Below are 23,908 nucleotides of genomic sequence, written 5' to 3' on the forward strand. Positions count from 1 at the left end.
ACATTTGGGCATCCTGGTCTCCTCCCTAGTCCAATTCAGTTGGTGGTATACAAACATGCGGTAAAACCTACCTAGTCCTCTACTTTCTGGCAGACACTACCCACGAGGGCAAGTATATTTACAGCTACCACACAAGAGTATATACTTGTCCTCCACCACCCTTCTCCACAATCTCTTTTCTTCTACCTCCTCTCCAGTGAAAAATCAACAGATATCTCAGCAAAGAGGACTCCCTAGCATAGAAATGGCAAATACGTACGACCAATGCCACCACCACTATTCCCATGCCCGCTGCGATGCAGACAACTGATAACAGCATTTTTCCCTAGTGTTCTCAAGATGCTCTGAATTGGTACTTGTGATGCCATCGCTGAGCTACAGCTGATCATTTACTGAGTACCTTCTACATGAGAGAAGAGTGAAAGTCAGAGAGCCACTGCTGGCAGCGTGACTATCTCAGAGGAGATGCTCAGGTCAGCAAAGTCATTCTGAGTCCTACATCGAGTTCTAAGGTCCTTCTCCCAAGTACTTAGAATCTCCCTCAGGGCTGGGAACAAGCTCTCGGGCACACTAAAGGAATAGAGCAAGACTGAGGGATGACCACACAGCCATGAGATCCGGGCAGTGAACACCCGGAGTGGGGTCAGGGCTAAGCAGTTGTCATCTCCCTGGTTCAGATGAAAGGTATACGGAACAGGATAGCCCAGGAGGATCCCAAACACAGTACAGAGATTCCAGTCTGAGGAACGAAGTCTGCTGCAGGAGACTGCCAGGGATAGGTCCCTCTGCAGCCCTTGCAAATGCGTGATGATCTCAGCCACTAGGGCCTTCAAATCCTGAAGCTGGTCCAGGGAGCAAATAGAAGGGTGAGGTTGGGAGCCAGAAACATCCACAAAGGCTATGGTACCAAGCAGCACCTGCTCCAAGTGCAGACATACGTGTTCAGGACTGACAATCAAGCTGTTTTCTCCAATCTCAAGGATGTGAAGTCCCTGGGTCAGGAAGCCCAGGCTCTGCAGTTCCTCCAGATAGCTCTGGAGCTCTGATGCCCCTGCACAACTGCAATCATAGAGCAGAGCTGGCTTCAGTCCCCGGGCCACAGCCAGCACCTCTCCAGCAAGGTGAAGGCAGACAGTTCGGGGTGGGCACCGTCTCTTTCCCATGCCCAGGGTCTGCTGAGCCGCTGCCACCAGCATCTGAGGACTCGGTGCTGACATGGGATCTGGAAGCAACAGCAAGCATGGCCTCCTGACCTAGCTACAGTTCCCTCCCCTGGGCCGCATCTCTGAGCTCCAGACACTTGAGGAAGGGCCTAAAAACAAAGCAGTAGCAGGGGATTATTAACACCAGTCAGTGACATACCAGGAAATCTGCCAACAGCCTTCCCCTAAGTTTTACAACATCTTCCAAAGATCTTATTGTCCCTCCCTCTGCTTTGAAATGCTAACCCAGATCAGACAGAGATGGGATTGACAATGCTGCCTGATTTCTATGGTTGACTTAGTCTCCATTAGTCCCAAATTCATGCGTCTTTCAGGCCTTATGGCTAGGTTTACATTCTCTCTGATTTCTTCTAAATTTTACCTGTTGTAAACTACTTTCTGGGGAAGAGTAGTGGCAGGGCCGTCTTTGGCAAAATTCTGGGCATTTTACCTAAAACTGCCCTTCTGAGGCAGAATTCTAGGTTCCAAACGCCCTCTTTCCACTGCCAACTTTCCCTTATCTTACCGCCAATAGCTGTAAGAATAGCGATCTGATTAATATATACTAGAATATGGACTCAGAACCACTGCACCCTGGGACGTAAAAGTAATTAATAAAATCTGTATAACTGCAGGAGGGCTGTATTTTACTTTTGCCGGCCCCGCCTTCTTCCCCTTCTGGCCGACATCTACGGACCTTCGGAAGATGGGCGCTCATTCCAATCCCCACACCCAGTGCTGAGCACATTATAGTGATTTTTTCAATGAGTCAGAGGGCTCTCTCTCACACATACTTTCTGCTTCCACTTCCGCCGTAGGTTCGCGGGCTCAGAAGCGTCTTCCCGCTTCCTGTGGGTTGCCGAAAAAACGCCGAAGCCCGTACGCTCCGCCGCAACACTAGAAATCCTTTGCAACGCGCCGCGATCCAGGTGGGCGAAGCCGGCCTACTGCGCATGTCCAACATCGGCCCTCCCGCCGCTTTCCGTGACGTCATCCAGCCCGCTCGCGCGCCTCGCGTTAGGACCTCCCGCCAGGCTGTGCCGGAAGTGTGGGGGCCTGCGGCCCCGCCCCTTCCGGCCAGACGGAAGCCGGGATCTGGGAAAGTAATAGGCTGCGGCTACCCTCACGTAGCTTCCCGTCATGTTACTAAGTCGGGGAAGCCGGAGAAGGGGACACAGCGCAAAACACACTTTGCTTTGTTTGGGAAAATGCGCTTTCTTCTCCAAATGAAGCTTATCTCGAGGCAAGCGACATGTTTTGCAGAGTGTCCTCACCTGTGAGTGGCCTTACAAAGTTAGTTGTCTATTTACTTTGACCTGCCTAAATCCTGAGTTTGAGAGGGTGAATTCCTAGAGGTGGGTGCACAAATGCTGTCCTGTCCGAGATTTGTCATCTCTAAGTAGGGTGTGAAGGGCATGAGCATTATTCACTCGGAATAAATGTGTGCCAGGCATATTTCTAGGCGCCGGCGATATTACAACGTACAAAATTGACAAAAACCCCACTTTCACGGTGCTCAAGTTCGAGGAATTCAGTTTTCTGACTTCACATGAGAAAGGAGCAGAGAGCCAGAAGCTTTTCAGTCAGGCCAGTAAGAAAGTGTTATTTCACTGAAGGGTTAACACCTCTAAACTGCCAGCTATAGGGTAATTTTTTGAGAAAGCTCATCTGAGGAAATGGCCCAAATGTATTGCTACGTGGGCAGGACAGAGGCAAAGGGAACTGTGGGCTCCTATACTGGAGGTTTCACTCCTGGCTCTACCTTGGTGGTATCTTCAGAAGGTGAAAATAGACAAGTATGGAGTAAAGATGGGGCCAGCCTGGAAGGAGGATCAGTGTGTGGGAGCTCCCAGGCTAACACTGGCTCTTAGCTCAGAGGGAGTCAGAAGCAGAGATGAGAAACTAATTTTAGGATATTTTCCTTCCCAGTATTTATTTTATTGTCCCATGGTCGTTAGCAATAAATCTGTAAAATGAAAGACTTATTTAGTTCATTCATTTATTCTAACAACAAATACAGTTGACCCTTGAACAACGCAGGTGGTAGGAGGTGACCCACACAGTAGAAACCCCGAATATAACTTTTAACTCCCCCAAAACTTTACTAATAGCCTTCTATTGGCCAGAAGCCTTTCCAATAATATAAACAGTGAACACATTTTTGTTTACAGCAACATTATATACTGTATTCTTACAATAAAGTAATCTAGAGGAAAAAAATGCTAAAAAAAATCAGAAAATACATTTATCATACTGTACTATGCTTATCAAAAAACAATCTGAGTACAAGTGGGCCTGTGCAGTTCAGACCTGTGTTGTTCAAGGATCAGTTCTATTTGAGAACATAGTATGTACCAGACACTGGCAACGGAGTCCAAGACAAACAGTCCCTACCTTCAGAGAGTTTGTAGTCACATAGGACACAGATGCTGAGCAATTACAGGGAATTGATTATTTTGAAAAAAGAAGTCTAGGATGATAGGGGAACATATACATGTAACCGGAGACCTAATTATATGGGGAAGGAATAAGCCCAGACCCAACACTTGCCCTCCCAATTTACCTATAGTGTTTTGTTTCGTTTAACTTTGAGCTAATCCAGTTTGGCGGGGTGGACAGAGAACAAAAAGAAGAGCTAGTGACACCATCTAATTCCCCTTCCTCTCTTAAACAAGGTGGAGGCAAGAAAGTAGACCACGCCAAGAGAGTGTGTGGTGTAGCCACCAAAGGAAGTAACAGTCTCCAAGAAAGAAAGGGCACCTGGTATCTATCTATCCATCAGGACCAGAGAAGGAACACTGAGGGAGATCAGTGAACAGCCCTGCATGCATTCACCCAGCTTTCTTTTTTTAAAGATGTATTACTATTTGAAAGAGAGAGCGAGCAAGTGAGTGGGGGAGGTCAGGTGGGGAGTGGGCAGAGGAAGAAGGAAAAAGAGAATCTCAAGCAGACTCCCCACTGAGCGTGGAGCCCAATGTGGGGCTCAATGTCATGACCCTGAGGTCATGACCTGAGCTGAAATCAAGAGTCCAACACTTAATCAACTGAACCACCCAAGCGCTCCTCTCCCAGGATTCTGAAAACGATAAAAAAAACATGGAAGAAACTGGGCTCTCTGGTTAAGACTACATAAAACCACTCATCCACTCCTCTGGCATCTTTGTAAACTTTTCATTACAGTCACATACAACAAGTTTGATCCTTCTCGGCCCTTCAGAACAATCTTCATCACCTTTTGCCAGCTCATATTATCTGGGTCCCCATCCAGATGGAGAGCCTGGCTATTAGCCTCACACAGCATGAGGGAAAAGGACTACCCAGATCTAGCAGTTGTCCTCCCAATTTACCTAACAGTGGGTTCTTTTTAACTTTGAGCTGTGCAGTTACAGAGTTAGCCAGACACCAAAACCAAATCCTTCACATTACCCACTCAACAAAATGACCAAAAAATACAAAGTTTCTATACCTTGCGTGTTTCCTGGTCTCTAGAAGCCCAACTTCTGCTCATAGCTACACCTGACATTTACTCAGATTTCTCTTGGTCATACTTTAGTTAAACAGCAGATCCCATTACGTCCCTTAGAGACCCTAAAACCACAGCTTCAGCATTCTAAGTAAGTCCCACTGCCACCTGTAACTGAACTGAGCTTATAGCTTTCGAAGCTACCTGACTTTTTGGCTAGCTCAACTTCAGTAGCAAGTAGGGGATGGCCTAGTTTAAGGGTAGCACACTAGACATGGGTTTTCTTATAACAGCCTGGCACAGAGAGGCATCAGTATTCAAGAGCATTAGGGGCCTGCAATCAGAGATTAACATCTTGCTTTCCATTTAGGTCTTGGAGTTTAAATTATACTTTTTTTTTTTTTTAAGGTTGGGGGTAGGGCAAAAAGATCAGCAAAAGTTTATAGATAAGACCAGTTTGTGGAAGCCATAGCTACAATGTTCTACACCACTCTTCACCTGAGTAGTCCACACCCAGCTACCTCCACAAGAAGGGAGACAAGCAGGTTTGGGCCAGATGAGCCTTTTACAGAAGAGCACTGCCCCATTCTCCTTCACCCTGAACACCCCCATTTTTTCAAATGCAAAAAATCCAAATGATAGTAAGACTGTAAAAGTTTCTAAACAAGAAGGAACTGTTGCTTTTTTAGTCAGGAGTTTGTCCTAGATGCTCAGCTCTTCCTCAAAGAATTAGAAAAAGAGCTCTATCCTCTCTGAAAGGTACCACTGAGTCATACTCTCATCTACCACACATACAGTGTTATTTGAGTGGTGGCAAGGTAAACACCTGACAACAAACTGTGCAGAATCCCTAGGCCTTCTGTTGACAGATTCCCTTAAGGAGTCCAGTTTATGAGCTTTTACTCCACAGACCAGGTGATTTTCAGACTTTGGCACCTATTTCTATTTAGATATCAAGCTTGGTTCCTAAGCAACCAGCCAGCTCCCCTCCCTCTCACTTACCCCGTTAGGGAGCCAGCTTACTATACTAGCAGAACAGGTCAAACGGAGATCAATCTTGGACAAATCAGTGCTTGAGGGAACTTTAATGAAAGCAAGAAAAAAATGTGGTGCAAGAACAATGCAGAAGGGTTCTGTTCCAGGCAGTTCTGCCTTGTACAAGTAGAATGAAGTCATCAGGTCAGAGTTTTCATTGGCATTATTTCAGGCATTATTCCCACCCCTTCATTTTACATTAATGAATCTGAAGCCTAGAGGTTAAATGACTTGGTGGTTCAAAGTCACACCACTGAAGCAAAGCTGCAGCTAGAACGCTGCTGTCCAAAGTCCCAGGCCCTCTACTACATTATACTAACACTGCGAGGTTTAAAAAAGAAAGGGGGAATAAGAAGGGTGATTTTTCCATAAATTAAATCAACTTTAAAAGCCAGGCATATGTGGAGAATTGGAGGCCACTAACAGAAAGAAGAAGTTTAAAAGCTGGTTAAATCTGAGTAATAAAAAATACCAATATGTACAATTTGTAAAAAAGATGGCATTCATGATTACTGGGCTGGCAGGGCAGGGGGTAGTTGCATGCTGGGGGTGGGCTGCATGGGCTGCCAGCTTTCCTGGGTTTGGAGGATGCGGTACAGCTGCTTCAGTTGAGCAACGATGTTATCTTTGATGTCTGGAGTTGAGATCTGCAGGCGGACACTGCCACTGTCAAAGGACCGCGTAAAATCACCAGAAAACATCTCGTAGATCATCCGAGCTACCACTGGAATGACCTGTTTAGGACACAGAGTACACAGGTATCCACTGAAGAGAAGGTATTTTTAAATAGCAGGAGGGACTCAAGATGATAGAAGGGACCAGTGAGGCCCTGGGGAAGCCCCCAACCCTTATGTCTAGGTACAGGGTATATGCCTTCTTCTCTCTGGACCATCCTGCTAAGGTTCACTCTAGCACTTGGTTCAAATGAAGGTGAAGAACCTATATATCTCATCACATCACATGTCTAAATAAACAGCTGCTTATTTAGTAAGACTTTTACCCACATTTCATCTGTTGACTATCTTTTTTACAAATCCAGGGACCAAACCCAAGTGGTCTTGCTGCCACTTACTAGAATAAGGTTACATTCTTAAAAGTAACTCAAAAGGTTTTTCTAAAAGAGCTGGAAAAGACCATATACTGTTAGGTTTCAGCAAGACTCTAATGTCAGTAAGAGAAAGCAAGGTAAAGTCTTCACTAAACCAGTCATCCACTTCGAGGACCCTGTGTGCTCCAGCTTGGTCCTATTTTGATAGGACCTACTTGGTTCTTACAATAAACAAAGCTTGAGTCTGCTATTCTATCTGATGGGAATAAAATGCAGATAGGCTGATGGATCTTTGCTCAGCATAACCCTAGTCCTAGGGGCCAAAGCACTGGTGAAAAGGCAAAGAGTTGTTGACACATCCTTATATCCTCACCTGAACCAAGATGAGTTTTCTTTCCAGGGGTTTCCCATCTGGCCATTCTTCCCCAAAGCATAAGTAGATCTCAAATGGTGGCTGCTTCTCTATCTGTCCTTTCTGGTGGGCAATGAGATCTGTAGAAGGTGGAAGAGCAAGTTTGGTGTACTGGGCCATTCCATATCCACTCAGTAAATACCATCTTCTATGCTGTCTAATATGGTGGTCACTAGCCACATGTGGCTATTACATTTAAATTAATTAAAATTAATTAGTTCCTTAGTCATATGAGTCACATTTATGTGCTCAACTGTCCCATGTGGGCTATTGTGGACAACACAAATAGAGAACACTTTTACCATTTCAGAGGGTTCTATTGGACATCACTAAACTGGACCTGGGGTTCAAATTATACTATAAAATCCACATTTCAGCGTTCTCCCTAAATTTGTCTGCTTGAATTTGCCATTCAGATATTTCCCAAATGAGAAGAGTATGTTTTGCTAATTATGTTAAAGTCAACATCCAAAGTTAAGGTGGCATTTGGTGGTAATGACAAGGCTGTCTCCCTCTTCTGCCACTAAAGGAGCCACAGCCAACCTAAAAATAGCTTCCAAGTACATAGCTTTGGAGTGGAATGCCCTTCTTTGTTGCCCAGGCCACTTTCATTTCTCAGACCTAAGGTCCTTGGGGCGCCTGGGTGGTTCAATCATTAAGCGTCTGCCTTCCACTCAGGTCATGGTCCCAGGGTCCTGGGATCGAGCCCCACATAGGGCTCCCTGCTTGGCAGGAAGCCTGCTTCTCCCTCTCCCACTCCTCCTGTTTGTGTTCCCTCTCTCACTGTCTTTCTCTCTGTCAAATAAATAAATAAAATCTTTAAAAAAAAAAGAACTAAGCTTCTCTTCTACCTTCACTTCCTCCAGGAGTTTTTTGTTAAGATCTTTGCAGAGCCAGGAGAGGGGGTAGGGAAGGTGGTAAACCTACTTCCGGGAAGTTCCCAACCACCAACCTTCTGAAAAAAGACTTACCACTAAGGAACGTTTCCAGGCAAAATAGTTTGACCTTCTTTTGTCTCTCAATCAGGTTGGGGGCAACAAGTGATGGGGCACATGGCCCAGACCAGTACACCTTACACTGGCACAGCCTGATGGCATAAATGGCATGACCGCTGACCTCCAGGATCAGTCCTCTGTCCATGACGTCTAGCAGCTTACTGGTGAACAGCTTCTGCTTCTCATTGGTGATATGCTCTGGACCTGGGAACTTGACCTGTTCCAGGCTGACAGGACCAAAGAGCTCCTCTTGGTCAGGCATGGGACCCAGGTCCCCATAGAAGAGCCGGCAGCCCTGGGGGTTGCTCACGGTCATGGTCTGCCCATATTCCTTCCCACGGTACTGAAACTTGATGTCCAGGTCAGTCACTGCAAGGTGAGAGAGGTCAGTGAGAGTCCTGCTCTAATACACTGCCTATCTATCCCTGAGACTCATGCAAGTCCATCGAGATCAAGCCACCTTTCAACCAGCATTCAGGAAGTTCACTACCACAGTTACCCTTCCTGCAACAAAGGAAGACATCATCCTATCCCTGGAATATTCACTCAAAAGGCTGCCTTAAAAGCAGACAGTTCAAGGTCCATGTATGCTATCTCTGTTTAATCATTATACCCTAAGGGCTAGAATTTCTCCAAGCAAACTTCTGGGTCAAGTCTCCTCATTTATACTGACTGAGTCTTCTGGGTGCCTGGGTGGCTCAGTCGTTAAGTGTCTGTCTTCGGCTCAGGTCAGGGTCCCAGGGTCCTGGGATCAAACCCCGCATCGGGCTCCCTGCTCGGCGGGAAGCCTGCTCTCCCTCTCCCACTCCTCCTGCTTGTGTTCCTGCTCTCTCTATCTCTGTCTCTTGTCAAATAAATAAAATCATTAAAAAAAAAATACTGACTGAGTCTTCACAGTAGTAGGCATTGGAAGAAGCTAAAGACTAAGGTATCTGGTTTCTGTCTCATTTTTGGCTCATTTTTAAAGAAACCAGAAGAATAAGAAAAAAATACCAAGCCATCTTGTCTTTCTGAAATATGACACACATGAGCACACTCTGTGGATCTGTTCTAATAATTTACCATAAAAGGACACAGTTCATGGCAGAGTAAATTTTCACTCATCAAGCCTCAATTAACCCTATAGGTCTTATCAAAGCTATTAGCCTCTTAGACAAAATACTAGCCCTCACATCCCCACCCCCCACCCCAGCCACACTACCACCATGTGTACTGTGAAAGGGAGATGGGGCAGTGACATTGATTCTTCATTGAGATCAATTTGTGTTCAATTCAGAAAGATTTTCTCCCTTCCAAAAGCCCCTCAAAATCCAAGAACCTTCTTGATCAAATCCATGGTCATTAATCTTCCTATCCCTCAACTGGCCTTATGCCCAGATCCCCTAACCAAAGTGATTAAACCAGGCTTTCCACCCACATAAGAGGTGTGTAACCTCGAGCTGCAACTGATCAGAGCATCCCCATGGGCAGATAAATATGAACTAATGTTTCTTTACTTCTTCCCTGATGACTCATTGGCCAGCCAGGAACCAGACACAGAGGCTGCCTACATGGCAAAGAAATGGAGGCAGAAGGTAGGGTGGGGAAGGGACTATAATAGGAGCTGAAGACCCAGCTAGAAACATCAAGTCTCACTTACTTGGGAGAGAGCTGATCCACAGCTCTGGAGAGCTATAGAAGGGCTGTATAGGTGCCTGGGGTACATCTATTTCCAGAGGTTCAGTTTTGGGCCACACTGCTTCAGGGCTGCAGTTGCCCACACTGGCTGGTGCCATGGGAGAACCTAGAACAGAAAGATGTGGGTGAGCAGGCAGGGGGGCACCACATATGTATATCACCTGGTCTGGGGCTCTAAAACGTTAACAAGGTCAACAGATGAGAGTCAAACACTGGACTATGACTCAGTGTGGCAGCCCATCAATGATTCCCACAATTAACACAATAAGAAATACAGTTCCCCTACTTCTACTTCCTAATCGTATTAGTTCTCCCATAAACTCATAGTTCTGAAGATGTGCATTTGCTGAAGATTACCAGACGTGAGTTTTCTCCGCAGTTAAATTAGAATGAGCATGGATGAAAGGTTCCCTGTTGCAGATTTTCACCCCAGCAATTACATAGGAGTTGAGTTGACTGTCTTCTATAAAATGAACTCAATTGAATTAGCTGATTAGCTTTGAGTGTTTACAAATTCCATTAAAAACGTACTTTCACATGCACAAAGCATCTGGAAGGATACCCAAAAATATGAAAGGATCGGTTTCTTCCAGGGAAACCGAACAGGGGGCTCAGAGACAGGAAGGAAGGAAAACCCTTCAGTTGATTATCTTTTTGTACCATTACGAATTTTAAACCATATAAGACCAATATTTATTAAAAAGAATGCAATTAAAGCTTTTAAGAAAGAAAATGAAATACCCATCCTATTTTCTTGCTATTCTCAAAGTTGGTTCACTCCAAAGTCTACAGATTTCTCCTCCTAGCCTCACCTCTTAGGCATCTATCCTTCAACAACTCTTCTTCCTCTGCCCCAACAGCTCTGAAATCATAGAAGTTAATGTTTCTTTGACCCTTCGTGCAAAAGTCTGGTTAAATCTATGTACCCATTTTACTTTTTTTTTTCTTCAAGATTTATTTATTTGAGAAAGAGCAAGTGCACAAATGGGGGAGGGGCAAAGGGAGAGAGAGAGAGTGGATCCTCAAGCAGACCCCCCCACTGAGCAGGGAGCCCAATTTGGGGCTCAATCCCAGGACCCTGAGATCATGACCTGAGTGGAAATCAAGAGTTGGACATCCAACCGACTAAGCCACCCAGGCGCCCCTACTTTTTAAATAGATGTCCCACATCTTCCCAAAAAGAATCCAAAGCAACTCCTAACATAAGGCCACACAACATTTGCTTTAGTAAAATATGAACAGAAATAGGAAATCAGGATCCTGGAAATAGGTTGCATCCTTTTTTTTTTTTTTTTAAAGATTTTATTTATTTATTCGACAGAGAGACAGCACAAGCAGGCAGAGTGGCAGGCAGAGGGAGAGGGAGAAGCAGGCTCTCCGCTGAGCAGGGAGCCGGACGTGGGGCTCGACCCCAGGACCCTGGGATCATGACCTGAGCCGAAGGCAGCCGCTTAACCAACTGAGCCACCCAGGCGCCCCGGTTGCATCCTTTTAAGGGGTGAAAACAACAGAATGAGTCAGCCAAGGATTTGGGAAAGGATCTCATATTTCCAGATAACCAACTCAAATCATTAAGTGGGAATGTAGCATGTGGCAATATTGACCTGAAAGAGCTCAATGTTATTTTTCTTTACTCATCACTTGGTTGTAAAGATATAAATGGTAGGTTAAGTAAAGGAGGGAAGTGGACAGATAATAAGAGTCATTTCCTGATTCTCAAAGGTAAGGGAATCACCTAAAGTAGGGGACTCCAAAATCCCAAAGGAATCATCTTGATAAATTTTCTAAGTGGCACAAGGACCTCATCTGACCCATAGCAGCGTGATGGAACTAGAAACACAGTGACGAGCTTCTCAACTAAATGCATGGCATTAGACTAGGAACATTTCAGTGAACAGTTCAAGTGAAGATGCTGAAGAGCACTTCACCTTGTGTTTGAGCATCCTCCAAATGTGCGCTGGAAGAGTCAGTACCTGCTCTGTCACAGTGATCTTCCAACCTCTCAGCTCATTTTTCCTAGGAAGCTGAATTCAAAAAGTCCATAAAAGCAAAAAGTCTCTTGCAGATAACTTCTACCAAAGCCTAGTATTAAGAGCTGTAGAAACCACCAGTTTCCCATGACCTAGCCTTAGCAGAGTAGATCCTGCTAAGAAAGTGACACAAAATTTATACCAAGGGAAATAGTGGAAGAGTTTGCCTATAATTCGTCAAAATGATATCTACACTTGGCCTCAAGGAAATCAGTGAAATTTGTAACAACTGATGCTTTGTATGTGGGATTGAGAAGGAATTTGTTTAATTTCTCAGAATTATCTGTAAGATTCAGAAGATGTTCTCTATGCCTGGTAGCTGCCCACTGGGATAACTGGGCCAGCAGAGTTCCCCTGTCTGTGACCCCTACTTGCTAATAGACCAGCAGCTTGGCCACAGGGCCTTGTCACTGCCCCCAGTGCAGCGGGGGCTAAGCGGGGGCCAGTAGCTGTTAAGTCAAAGCCCATTCCATCCTCTTCATTCTTCTGTACCACCTACCACCCCCACTCACCATTGATGTTCAGGAAGGGGAAGGTGTCCTGGATGGGAACATGGTGCTGTGACTGATCAAGCTCATCTTCCTCATCTTCTTCATCTACATCATTATCCTTCTCATCCCAAGGAGCAGATCCAGTGGATCCTAACCGAGAAACAGACACATGACCCCTCGAGTGAGCCACTGGGGTTGCACTGTCATCTTCGCAGCTGCTCCAGTGTATATGCTAGGTACCACCAGTACGGAGGCTCCTGGGGTTCAGTGTGCACCCCTAATGCCCTAGCCAAAAAGAGTGAGAACCAAAGGTATATGAACCTCTGGCTCTCTAACTCCTCCTACTGAGCTCTAATGTAAACTCTCTTCCCCTCCCCTACCCAGGAGCTGCAGACCCTATCCCCTTTCCTAGAAATCTCTTAATTCCCACTTTAAACCTCTTGCCACACCTCAGCATCCCTTTTAAGGACTCAAGGACACCAACTTTTCCCCTTTGTAAGCTTAATGTGAGGACAGACCCTTCTCTCTGGGCAGGGCCTCACTAGATCCATTGGAGGACAAGTCTAAATTTTCCAGTTCTTGGTACTTGCTGAGCATTGGGTAAATAGGAGGATCAGGTGGTATTCTCTTAGGAAAAGTATCCTACAAATTAAATAATCACTCACCCAACATTTACAAAGGGAACTTAATAGCTTTTAAATGTCATGTCAATTGAGTCTTACAATAGTCTTTAAAGTAGGCAGGAAAGATGAGAGCCCAGATTTTACCACTGAAGAAACTGAGGCTCAAAGGTCAAATGACTTGATTCCATGTCCCACAAGGAGCAAAGTGATCAGAGCCAGGTTCAGAACTCAAACCTCCTAAGTTTTAATTCCTCCATCTTTGAAACTACCTGTTTCGAAGCGTTGAGTCTCAAGGGAAGCTCTACCTACAGTAGGACTCTATACTCCCTGTGCTTTCTCATGCTTCAAGCAGTCACGCCAGTAACTATTCCCCTAAATGAACAAGAAGATTTTGCTGACTTTAGATCTTTTGTTCTCTGGGTCCTTCCTAGGGAAAGGCTTTCTTGCTTTATAACTAAACTTTGTAAGCGATATTCAAGTCAACTATCTCTTTAAAAGTCCAGCCCAGAACCTGGCTTACTGTCCACCTGTCCCGCCAGCAGCTGGGGCCTCACCTGGGTTAATGATTGATCCCTGAGGCTGCGGGATGTCACACACTTGGTAGATCTTCACCGGGTTCATGGGTACTTCCTTGGTGCCATCGTACATCAGGTTGAATTCCCTGCTCTTGTTGAGAGCACAGCGGAGCTGCGCCTTCCATTTAGCTGGGTCAGGGTCATCCACCCCTTCCTGGTACTTCCCTGTCTCCACAGCCCAGGCCTGAGGAACAGGAAACCGCAGTGAATGCCTGCCGTTGCCCAGAAACACTGCCAAGTGTGTGCACCCTCTCTCATACACACATGCGTGTACACCCCTGCCTGACTGCCCTGCCATCCGGATCCCCACTTACAGAGCCTGCAGCAAGAAGCACCACCCTCAGGACCAGGCCAGGCAGGGCCTGAGGGAAATTAAGCCATATGCAAACACAAACTTTTGAAAGGAGGAGCCGTATCTCACCTGTTGGTGCCAGCACCACCTGTCAAGAGTGGCTATAATTAGGGTTGGAAATAAAGAAAAGTCTGGAAATCCACATATTTAATTTTTGACTCCCCAAAACTTAACTATCTTACTGGTAGCAGTTGATTAACACGTATTTTGTATTATAGACTATATTCTTACAATAAAGCAAGCTAAAGAAAATCATAAGAGAAAATATAATTTATAGTACTGTATTTATTGAAAAAAAAAATCTGCACGTAAGTAGACTGGTGCAGGGGTGCCTGGCTGGCTCAGTCAGAAAAGCATGCGGCTCTTGATCTCCAGGTCGTGAGTTCGGGCCCCACGTTGGGTGTAGAGATTACTTAAATAAATATGCTTAAAAAAAATAAAGAAGTGAACCCATGCAGTTCCAACTCATGTTGTTCAAGCATCCACTGTATACACCACAATGCTAATGGTAACTTTGGATAGCAGGATTTCAGGTAAATTTTTTATTTTGGCTTGTTTTTGGCATTAATTACTTATGTTATAAGACAAAGGGAGCTGGCATGTGATATGAAGAATTTGGCCTTGCTGTTCCCTCCCCAGACATTCTTCAATCTGATGCATAAATAATTGTAGAAAACAAGTGCCCCTAGGAGTAACAGCCTGTACAGGGGCAAGGTAGCGTACTCTGGGAGTTCAGCTGGAGGCGGAGGGCCTCATTCAGGTGGCCCCATGTCTGAGTAAACCCACACCCCCTGCCCTTCCCTAGTTCCTCAAAGTCCCACTTCATTGGAAATACTTTGCTGCAAACACCAGGGGCTGGTGGCATGAGCTAAAACCTTTGGCTCCTCCTTGCTGGTTTTCAGTTTCTGGGTCCCAAAGCATGTATGTTTCTGCTCATGGGATATCCACTCTCCCCCACTGCTAACATATTCTCAGATCTCTGTGCTTCTTCAGGATGTTATGTTCTGATGCAGAAAAGGGGGATGTCATTAGCAGAGTCCTCAAGACCAGGAAGCACACCCCAGCCTGTTCACACAGACAGGGCACGTGTCCAATCCCAACTCCCTGCCTCTGCTTCTGACCTCAAGCTGAAATGGAAATTTTCCACCCCATCCTTTGAGATCTCTGATCTCCCTCAGTCACTCCCCCGTCAGAGCCTGATGATCATGGATTCAAATCCTTCTCTTCTAATTCAGGCTCACTTCTTACCATCTCCTCAGACTTGGGGGCACCTGCATTTGTTTTGCAGTATAGGATGCAGAGGTCTGATAGAGGGGTGCTGCCTGAGATGGCTGTTCTAGAAAAAATACAGTTCACTGGGTCCCTCCAGGGGATTCCGATGCCACTGGTACACAGTATCTGAGAAGCACATCTCCAGTTGTGCCTGGTGGTACCTGACTGCTACCTCACCACATTTTACCCTGTTTATTTGATTCCCTGTGGCCACTCCCACTCTAGCCCCACCCAGCTGGCTTGGGCTGTGCTGACTTTGGCACAGGTCTACAGAGTTCCTTGGCTCCCTAAATCCCTTCCCCTCCACGGAGAGCAGCCAGACTAAGCCAAAACCACAGCCCCAGCCTTCTTGCTCACAACACAGCCATTGCTCCTCAGGGCCCACTCAGACGGTGCAGAGGGCCCAAGGCTGATGCGGCAGAGGGTAGTACCCACCACGTGGCAATCATTGTGATTTATAAATGTGACTTACTCAGACCCATTCTGAGCCTTGCTTCTGACACTCAGGTCACTGTGCAGGTCCCTACTCCTCCTCCAGAAATGGAAGTAACCTCTGTATTTTAATGGTAATTACTAGTCCCTCCCCACACATTATTTCACTCAATTCTCACAACAATCCTGTGAGGCAGGCAAGACTGGTTTCATCCCCATTTTACTGAAGGGGAAGCTAAAGCCCAAAGAGATTACGTGACTTGCTCAAGACCATACATGCCATTGATAGCGGTAGGATTTGAACCAGGTCTTCCAATTCCTCGTCAGAATTGGGTATATGGTAATCGGGGAGCAGATAGGCTTGGGTTCAAATTCTGGCCACACCCCTTATTGGCTGCCTGATTTGGGCAAGTTGTTTAGCCCCTTGGAGACTCGACCTCTGCATCTACACATGAGAGTAATACCTCCCTTACAGAGTTGCTGAGAATTAAATGAGATAATGGACAGGGGATACAGAGTAGGCACCCATTTAACGCTAGTGCCCCCCTGTCCCCTTCCCACCCCCACATATCCTACCCAAGGCCTGTCAGAGCTTGGGATCTGTGAAAGCACCCTCACTCTTCTCCTGACTTCCAAGGCCCTCCCTTAGCATTCTGCAAACAGAGATACAGATATAAATAAGACAAGCTTTCTGCAGCCACCTTTTTCTCAAGCCCTGAACACATAGATCACTCTCCTGCGTCGGGCTTTCAGGAACCTACCTCTTCCGCCATGGCGAGCCACCCCCAGCCACCAACGGCAAATCCAGTTTCAAACCAAGGCCACAACCAAAGGCCAACCGGGCCAGGGCAGGCCCATTCCCCCTCTCGATGCCAACTTCAGTAATTGGGGCTGGTTTACAGATGTTTTCCCTATCATTTCCATATCATTATTTTTTAAATTAAAAGTGCTCATTTACTGTCTTTCTCAGTGCTCTCAGGCCAATTTTCCCTCTACCTCTTGTATTCTATCTATACCTGATATAATTGAGTTGGGTGGGAAACATCTCTAGGATGGCTCTCCTTTGAGGGGTGAACCCACTTCTTCTGATCCAATCTCAGCAAGAACCTGGGGCCTTCAATCTTGAGAGGTCCAGGGTAGGGACTGGATTTCACTTCTGACTTCCAGCTTATAGAGGGAAGAAAAGGCTAAACTCACTTCTCCATGTCGTGGGGATGCAGGAACTAAAGCAACTCATGAGATGGAAGGCTGACCAGCACAGAGAAGTTGGTCTGGAGCAGAGGCACAGGGTCCAGAGTTATAAACCACATAACACCCCTCCCCATGACCAGCTTCCCACCTACTTCTGTCTTAAAGCCAAGCTTTGGCCGCATTAAATTTTGTAAAATGCCATCTGATTAAACCTTGTTTTCATTTAAGTAAAACAACTGTCACATCAGAGCTACTTTTTATTTAAGAAAACATACTTGTATAATCAAAACTTGTACTAAATCGCCATTAATTTTTAAGCAGAGGTTATGGATAGGGCAAGATATTTTAATATCAAAAGAACACCTTCCAGAGGGCCCTCTATGCCCATCCTACAGGCTATGTTAGGAACCTGCTAACACTCAGTAGTTCTGTCCTGGTCTGAAGAGTCATTCCCAGGCCCAAGCACCTCTCTTCATAGCAAGAGCCCTGAGTGAATGAAGAGCAAGAGTCATTTGCTGACCCTAGGGAGCTTTTGGAACAACAACCACACCAATACAATCACTTGCAGTTTAGCCAACTGCCCCTGGGATCTTTTGGGATGTGAATTGAGTACCTTCAACCAATGGGAAAGAATAAACAGACTCAAACATTATAGACGTGCCCCAGCAAGAGAAATTACTATGCCTAAGTTTGGGCACCCCCTTCATAAACATTCTCTCTGATGCATCAGCATTTTGGATCTATTGTATTCCTCATGCCAAAATAGAAAACAGAACAAAACAACAACAACCAAAAAACCCAGAAAGCTCTGACAGAACTGGAAAACATTTTAAGTCAGATGGTGGAAGAAGTCCTTTACCTTGAAAATGGTATTTTCCTCCTCTTGTTGGGGGCTATGCCGGGTAGCATGTTTCCAGGGAATCTGGAAGCGTTTGGAGTCCCTGTGTAGCCAGATGAGCCCAGGGTACAGGCCACTATCCACCTGGGCCACCAGCCAGGGCTTCAGCCGAACTCTGCGGGGGTGGAGGGCCATGATCTGTGGGGGGTTATGGGGGAGGGTAAAGAGTAGGGAGAGCAGGAGAATTAGGCCAGCCTCTGGGAACTTTTCCCAGCCACTGTTCCCGTATGATAGAGCTACAGTTTCATTAGATTACAGCAAAGAAACTAAATATGGGAATAAACTGTGCCAGGTGGGGAAGAAAAGAAAAGAGGTTAAAAGGTTCTTTTGATTCTTATTCCAAAGCCATTTATTCTTCATGTTCTAGCCAAATCAGACTTATCATGTAAGTAGATCACATTTCTTCTATTTAAATCCTGAAGCAGAAAAATTAAAAAAAGATGACATCATCCCTGCTGGAACACAGTCCTTCCTGAAGAACCAAGGGCTTTGAGAAAGAAGTGAAATTGCTCTTTTCAATCTCATCTCAGGAGACGGGAGGGAAAAAAGTTATGGAAACAGCAAAGACGGGGGCAAGAATTTGAAGCACACTTTCTTTTTAGACAAGACAACTAAAGGTGATCGGGAATGTTTTAGTTAAGAAATGGCACCATCATGGTGAGAGAGAAGGAGGCAAGGGGTGGGTCCTGGTTCCAAAGTCCTCACTTACAGAGATGAGCAAGCAGTGTATCCACGGGGATCCGAAGAGCTGGGTCTCAAGTCAGCTCTCCTTGCTCTGGGCCAGCCAAAGACTCTGTACCAAGAAAAAGGGGTCTTGAGTTGGTTATCCACAAGACAATCCAGTGGCTGGGAGAAGTCTTGGGAACAGGGGAGACAGAGGCTCTAAGGACCCTTGTTGCAAAGTCCAGGAACCCCAGAATTATCAAATGCTACGGCTCCTCACCCTAGACTGCTAAAAACAATCATAAGACAAGCTCTGCTCTGCTCAGATGGCCTCCTCCACCTGGGTCTGTTTATCTCCCCACAGAGGCTAAAGTGAACTCATTGGTTGCAGGAGCTGGCCTGGGTAAAGTCTGCAATTGATTCTCATAAAAATACAGGGACATAGCAGATAACATTCGGCAACAGCCAGCACTCACAGCAGGAAACAAAGGCCTGCCCAGATTGGGTGCCTTTAGGAAAAACTGGCCACTAGAGAATTGTTTGCCTGGGATGTTGTGTTTAGATTTTTTTTTGGTGTTCTCCTTTTACTTTGTTTTTACTTAAGGTGAGGCCTGCAAAATCGCATTCACTCAACAAATACGTGTTCATTGGCTACTGTGAATCCAGCACCCTGTGGGTGAGAAAGGGCATCGTTTTCATCAGACTCCCTGAAGAAATCCACACTGGAACTGCTCAAGCCCCACAATGGCCTGAGGAAAGGAAGATAAATAAGTCACCTTCACACCCAGGAAGGTCCCCACCTGGATCACAGTTCAGAAACCAAACCAGTCGAGTCAGCTGAAGGCTCCCACTCACAGGAGCTTAGCTGAGGGGGTGGCCCCTAACACCACTTCCTTCCCCAGCCAGACTCCCAACAGGGAAAACACAAACCCAACTAAGCTTCTGGCACTTTAAGAGCAAGGCAGGACCGGCTCTTACCTGAGCCTTCTGACCCAATTAACAAGTCCTGCAACTGAAACCTTCCCCCTGGGAACACAGCTCAACAGTGGGCAGGTGAGGGTGGCATGCAATATTCAACTGTACCCCCACCCCATCCCACCCCCATGTTCTTGGCTTTGTTTAGGTTGTTTTGTAGGGCAGCAAGTCAAGCCATCAAATGGGGGGGGCAGCATTTACCTTTTAAGGAGGAGAGAGTGCATATTCTCCTAAAGGCAAGTTCTACCTTCTCCTCCTCAGTCCCAGCCTACTGGAAAGGGGATGAAGCAAGGGAAGGACAATAGGGAAATGGGCAGCACATTGGTCAACCTCGTGAGGGACTTTTGAGGATTTCTATTGCAGTACCCATAAGTCTTGTGTCTACGTTTGTCAGACATGTGAAATCCAGTTCTTGACGGACCATGGACTTTGAAGAAAAGGGCTTATACTAGTTGATCAACAGCTTGTCAAGAAAAAATTAAAGTAACCAAGTCAACACAGAGAACTGCACATAGTGATAGGGAAGGAGAAGCAATCTCAGAGATTGATTGTTAAGATCTAGAGTCCTGGGTTCTCAGCATTCTCTCGAGATGGCACTATACATGAACAACCCCACCCCTGCCTTCATGCCTCACCTGCATCGCTGCTAACCCTCTCTACCTTCTGAAAGCCAGCCAACATCCCCCCCACCTGCCACCCAGTAACTAGAGCTCTAAAAACCGGCAGAGAGGGAAAAGTTGGGAGCAACCAAAATAACAGAGGAAAATGGCTAATTACATATACACAGGCTGCACTATTAAGCAAACCATTAACAATGGGGTGTCTGAAGAATTTTTATTGGATTTGGGGAAATGTTTACAACATGAAGGGAGAAAATACAGCATACAATATTGACTGTGTAAGTACTATCTCCATCCTGTAACATAACACGCACTTGCACATACATACATATAATTAAAAAAAGGAAAAGAAATAATACACCAATGTAACAAGACATCCATAATCGTTACCTGGTAATAGGATTATGGGTGAATTTTATACTTGTCTATATACTTCTGTATATGATTCACATTTTCCTACATTTTCCTTTTCAATTTATAATAAAACGAAAAAAAAAAAAAAAACAAAAACAAAAAAACCGGGGCGCCTGGGTGGCTCTGTCAGTTAAGCGTCTGCCTTCAGCTCAGGTCATGTTCCCAGGGTCCTGGGATCGAGCCCCGCATCGGGCTCCCTGCTCAACAGGAAGCCTGCCTCTCCCTCTGCCTGCTTCTTCCCCTGCTTGTGCTGTCTCTCTCTCTCTGTCAAATAAATAAATAAATCTTTAAAAAAAAATGAAAAAAAACCAACAAGTAGTATTTTTTTAACCACAGGAAGCTAAGGCCTTTCTTGGCCACTGGAAGGTATAAAAGATGATGCCCTTCAGCTGCTGAGACCATGATACCAACGATCCTTCATACCTACATAGGCTTTACAGTTTTTTACATGCACTTTTACTTAATGTGTTTGATTTCATCCTCATGATCTGGAAGTAGTACTATTATCATCCCCATTTTATAGCTGGGTTAACTGAGACACAGAAAAGTGCCTCATCTGGGGCCTGGACCCAACACTCCTGAGTCAGAGTATGCCATAGTACTGAATCCTGCCACAATACCCTGCCTTCCAAGTCCCTCCTTCTGCACACTAAGAGAGTAAACCAAAATACTGACAAGATCCCAGCAGCATGAAGGGCCAAGGAAGTGGTTAAGGAGGAGACTGGATGATACCCACCCCCAAACACACCTAACTCGGAGTTCTCTTTTCAAAACACTCACATCACTCAAATCTCAATGCCCACAGAACCTTAGCCCAGCTGAACTCAGCCCTGGTATCTCTAGCTGCCATCACAGTGAAATTCAAGGCCTGTGTGTCTTATAGGTATTCACCCAGCCAAAAAACAAAGATGCTAACCCACTCCCCTCACACTGGGCACGGAGCGGGGATACTTTCAACCTCCCCAAGGCACTAACCGTCCTCTCTCACACACCCATTCCAGGGAGCAGGTCCTCTATAAACACCCCCCACTACCACCTCTGCAGCCCCTGCCCAGCCTAGTTTCCAGGGACACCACTACCTCAAAGCTGAGATTCAAGATTGGGCTGCCAATGGTTTGGCTCAGAGTAAAACACACTTGCCAGGTAGTCCCGCTTTTTCCCTTCCCCTGGAGGGAACTGAAGGCCATATTCCAAGTTCCCCAATCTTACCTCTATTTAGTTTAGCCCCGCTTAAGGGTAAATTCTATGCCTCTCACCTTAATTCCCACGCCCTTCCTCCCTGCTGGATAGAAGTTGGGGGCTGGTGAGAAGGAGCTACAGGGTACTGGGTGCTGCTGCCATGCATTATGCACACATCTAACCCTAAACTACTCTCCTGGGTCAGCACCAGCCTTCACCAACTCCTACTCAAGCACCTTCTCCCTCTCCCTTCCCTGGATTCCACTTTTTGACATGCACTAGGAAAGTAGGGTTGGGACAGAGATGACCCTTTTACTACAAAGCAGGCTCCCTGTAAAGAGTGGCACCCCGGGTCTCCTTCCCAGTCAGGACTGGGACACTTTCCCCATTTTTCCACACCCACCCTCCATCCCCTTCAGGCAAAGAGGGCCTCACCCCCAGAGCAACCACACCCAGCGCCACCCTCCCCAGCATCAAGCTTGGCTACTTGGAAATCCATGGGTGTCTCCCAGGCCCCAGGTAGGGGCCTGACTGCTAAACAAATTCAAGGAGAAAAAACAAACTAGCTAAAGCTCCTGACCGCCCCATCCCCATTTCCTCAAACACCCACTAGGACCAAAGGCCCGCAGGCCTGGGAAATCCCCTCTTTGGGACACTGCGCCCAGCGAGCTGGTAAGACCGGAGGGGCGGAGGCGCCGTAGCTCTAGCCTATGGTGGGGTGGGTAGGGGCCGAGAGCGGCACACTCCGGGAGGGCAGGGAGGGAAAGGGAGTAGAGAGAAGTGCGGGCTCGGGAGGGGCCCCGTGTTCCAGGACTAGGACCGCCCAGAAGCTACCTAAAGCAGGGCGACAGGCACCCAGCCCCAGAAGGTCTCCCCAAACAAACAGATGTTCTCAAGCAAGGTTCCTAACCGCACAAATTCTGGGGCGGGTGGGTCCCCACCACCCCACCCCCTTCCAAAGCTAGTGTTCAAAAGTTAGCGTCCTCACCTTTTCTCAATCCGGCGACCAGAAGTGGACGTCCCTCCGAACCACGTCCCCAGTTAAGATCACCCGTCGCCACCGCTCTTCTTCACCGGTCGGGTAAGCAACACCTGGCTTTGCGCAGGTAGAGTCTTGGAGCTCCGCTCCCCGTCCCGCACCGGCCCTTACCTGCCCGACCCAGGTGCGCCGAACTCACGTCACCGCCTCGCCCTGTGGACGCCGCAGTCCCCTCCGCCGTCCGGCCACGCCTCCCAGGCATGGCCACGCCCTCTCGCGTTCAGGATTGGCGGGCTGCGAGGAATAGGATACTCTGTGTTCCTGGGCGGCCCAGCGCCGCCCAGCCCCTTCCCCACCTCACTCTCCGGCTTCTAACCCCCGCTGAGAAAATTCCCAGACTCGCGTCTGGGCCTTACGCCTCGGGGCTGGTGGTCTTGGAAACTGGGAAGTCAGATCTAAAGTGGAGAGGGTGCCTCCCCTTTCCTCTTGTCCCATAGTTGCCCTGCGGTATGGAGACAGTTAACCACAAATAAGGGTTTAGAGATTCTGGGCTGGCCCCACTACCTGTGGGCCTGTTTAAGTGAGTGGGATATGAAAAAGGGACTTAGGACACTCGGTCCCTTGGAGGGAGAAGCCCTATGGCTTCCAGGGCAGGAATTCTGCCTTTATTCTGCCCCTCACCCCAGTGACTGTAAATTACTTGGCTTCTTGGTTTCACTTTTCTCGTCTATTCAAGGATATTTGCTGCCTTTTTCAGTCACTATCCGGTAATGTTTAAAAGCGTGGCCTCTGGAGCTATTAGGATTCAAATCCCAACTGCATCAGTTACTACAGACTTGGGAAAGTTTCTTAAGCTCTCTGGGCCTCAGTTTCTTATCTATACAATGAGGTAAATAATAGTACCCACCTCTAAGCGGTGTTGTGGAGATTCAATAAATTGCTTCATAAAAAGCATTTGGAACAGTACTTTGACACTTACTGAGTGATATATAAATACTTGAAATTTTTGTATAAGGATAAAAAGTATATAGACAGTGCCTCACAGAATGAGGTGACATCTCCTGTTATTACCTGAAATTCAAGGCCAACATGTCCCCTAACAGGTGTTTGATGAGAGTTCCCTCTCCTTTCCCACTACAGTGAACCCCAGTCCTTATAGAGTACATGCTTACAGTGAGCTCTGAACCAGTAAGCTGGCACTGAGCACTGAGCTGACACAGGTAGGAAGGGGCATAAGCAGGGTACTTAGGTTTTGGAGTTTAAAGCAATGTGTGAGAGACTATGAAGGAGTGCTGTTATGGTTGAATTGTGTCCCCCCCCAAATTCAGATGTTGAAGTCCTACAGCCCCCAATACCTCAGGATCTGACCTTACTTGGACATA

The 23,908-nt window shown here is 46.6% G+C and overlaps 2 protein-coding genes across 2 annotated transcripts; both read right to left on the bottom strand.

Annotated features, from left to right (window-relative positions):
- Nucleotides 1–210: 210 nt before the first annotated feature.
- Nucleotides 211–2,201, bottom strand: C10H1orf74 (chromosome 10 C1orf74 homolog). Its single transcript, XM_027612400.2, has 2 exons — nt 1,997–2,201; nt 211–1,312 (listed from the first exon to the last, which is right to left on the bottom strand). The coding sequence occupies exon 2, from the start codon at nt 1,215–1,217 to the stop codon at nt 426–428; it is 792 nt and encodes a 263-aa protein (XP_027468201.1). The 5' UTR covers nt 1,218–1,312; nt 1,997–2,201; the 3' UTR covers nt 211–425.
- Nucleotides 2,202–3,098: 897 nt separating this feature from the next.
- Nucleotides 3,099–22,756, bottom strand: IRF6 (interferon regulatory factor 6). The gene is made up of 9 exons (XM_027613433.2): nt 22,536–22,756; nt 18,406–18,489; nt 17,658–17,834; nt 13,531–13,735; nt 12,375–12,503; nt 9,795–9,938; nt 8,132–8,524; nt 7,122–7,240; nt 3,099–6,434 (listed from the first exon to the last, which is right to left on the bottom strand). The coding sequence occupies exons 3-9, from the start codon at nt 17,829–17,831 to the stop codon at nt 6,210–6,212; spliced, it is 1,389 nt and encodes a 462-aa protein (XP_027469234.1). The 5' UTR covers nt 17,832–17,834; nt 18,406–18,489; nt 22,536–22,756; the 3' UTR covers nt 3,099–6,209.
- Between the last annotated feature and the right edge of the window lie 1,152 nt (nt 22,757–23,908).

Source organism: Zalophus californianus, chromosome 10 (assembly GCF_009762305.2).
Source record: "Zalophus californianus isolate mZalCal1 chromosome 10, mZalCal1.pri.v2, whole genome shotgun sequence".
Taxonomy (NCBI): domain Eukaryota; kingdom Metazoa; phylum Chordata; class Mammalia; order Carnivora; family Otariidae; genus Zalophus; species Zalophus californianus.

What these genes read in the sequence shown, in the direction of transcription:
- IRF6 (XM_027613433.2), bottom strand. Translation starts at nt 17,831, where the DNA reads ATGGCCCTCCACCCCCGCAGAGTTCGGCTGAAGCCCTGGCTGGTGGCC. An exon ending in CCTGGAAACGTTCCTTAGTG is followed by an intron (nt 7,241 to 8,131) that starts GTAAGTCTTTTT and finishes CACCTTCTACAG; the next exon opens with ATCTCATTGCCCACCAGAAA. An exon ending in GAAAACTCATCTTGGTTCAG is followed by an intron (nt 6,435 to 7,121) that starts GTGAGGATATAA and finishes TGTCCTAAACAG; the next exon opens with GTCATTCCAGTGGTAGCTCG.
- C10H1orf74 (XM_027612400.2), bottom strand. Translation starts at nt 1,217, where the DNA reads ATGTCAGCACCGAGTCCTCAGATGCTGGTGGCAGCGGCTCAGCAGACC.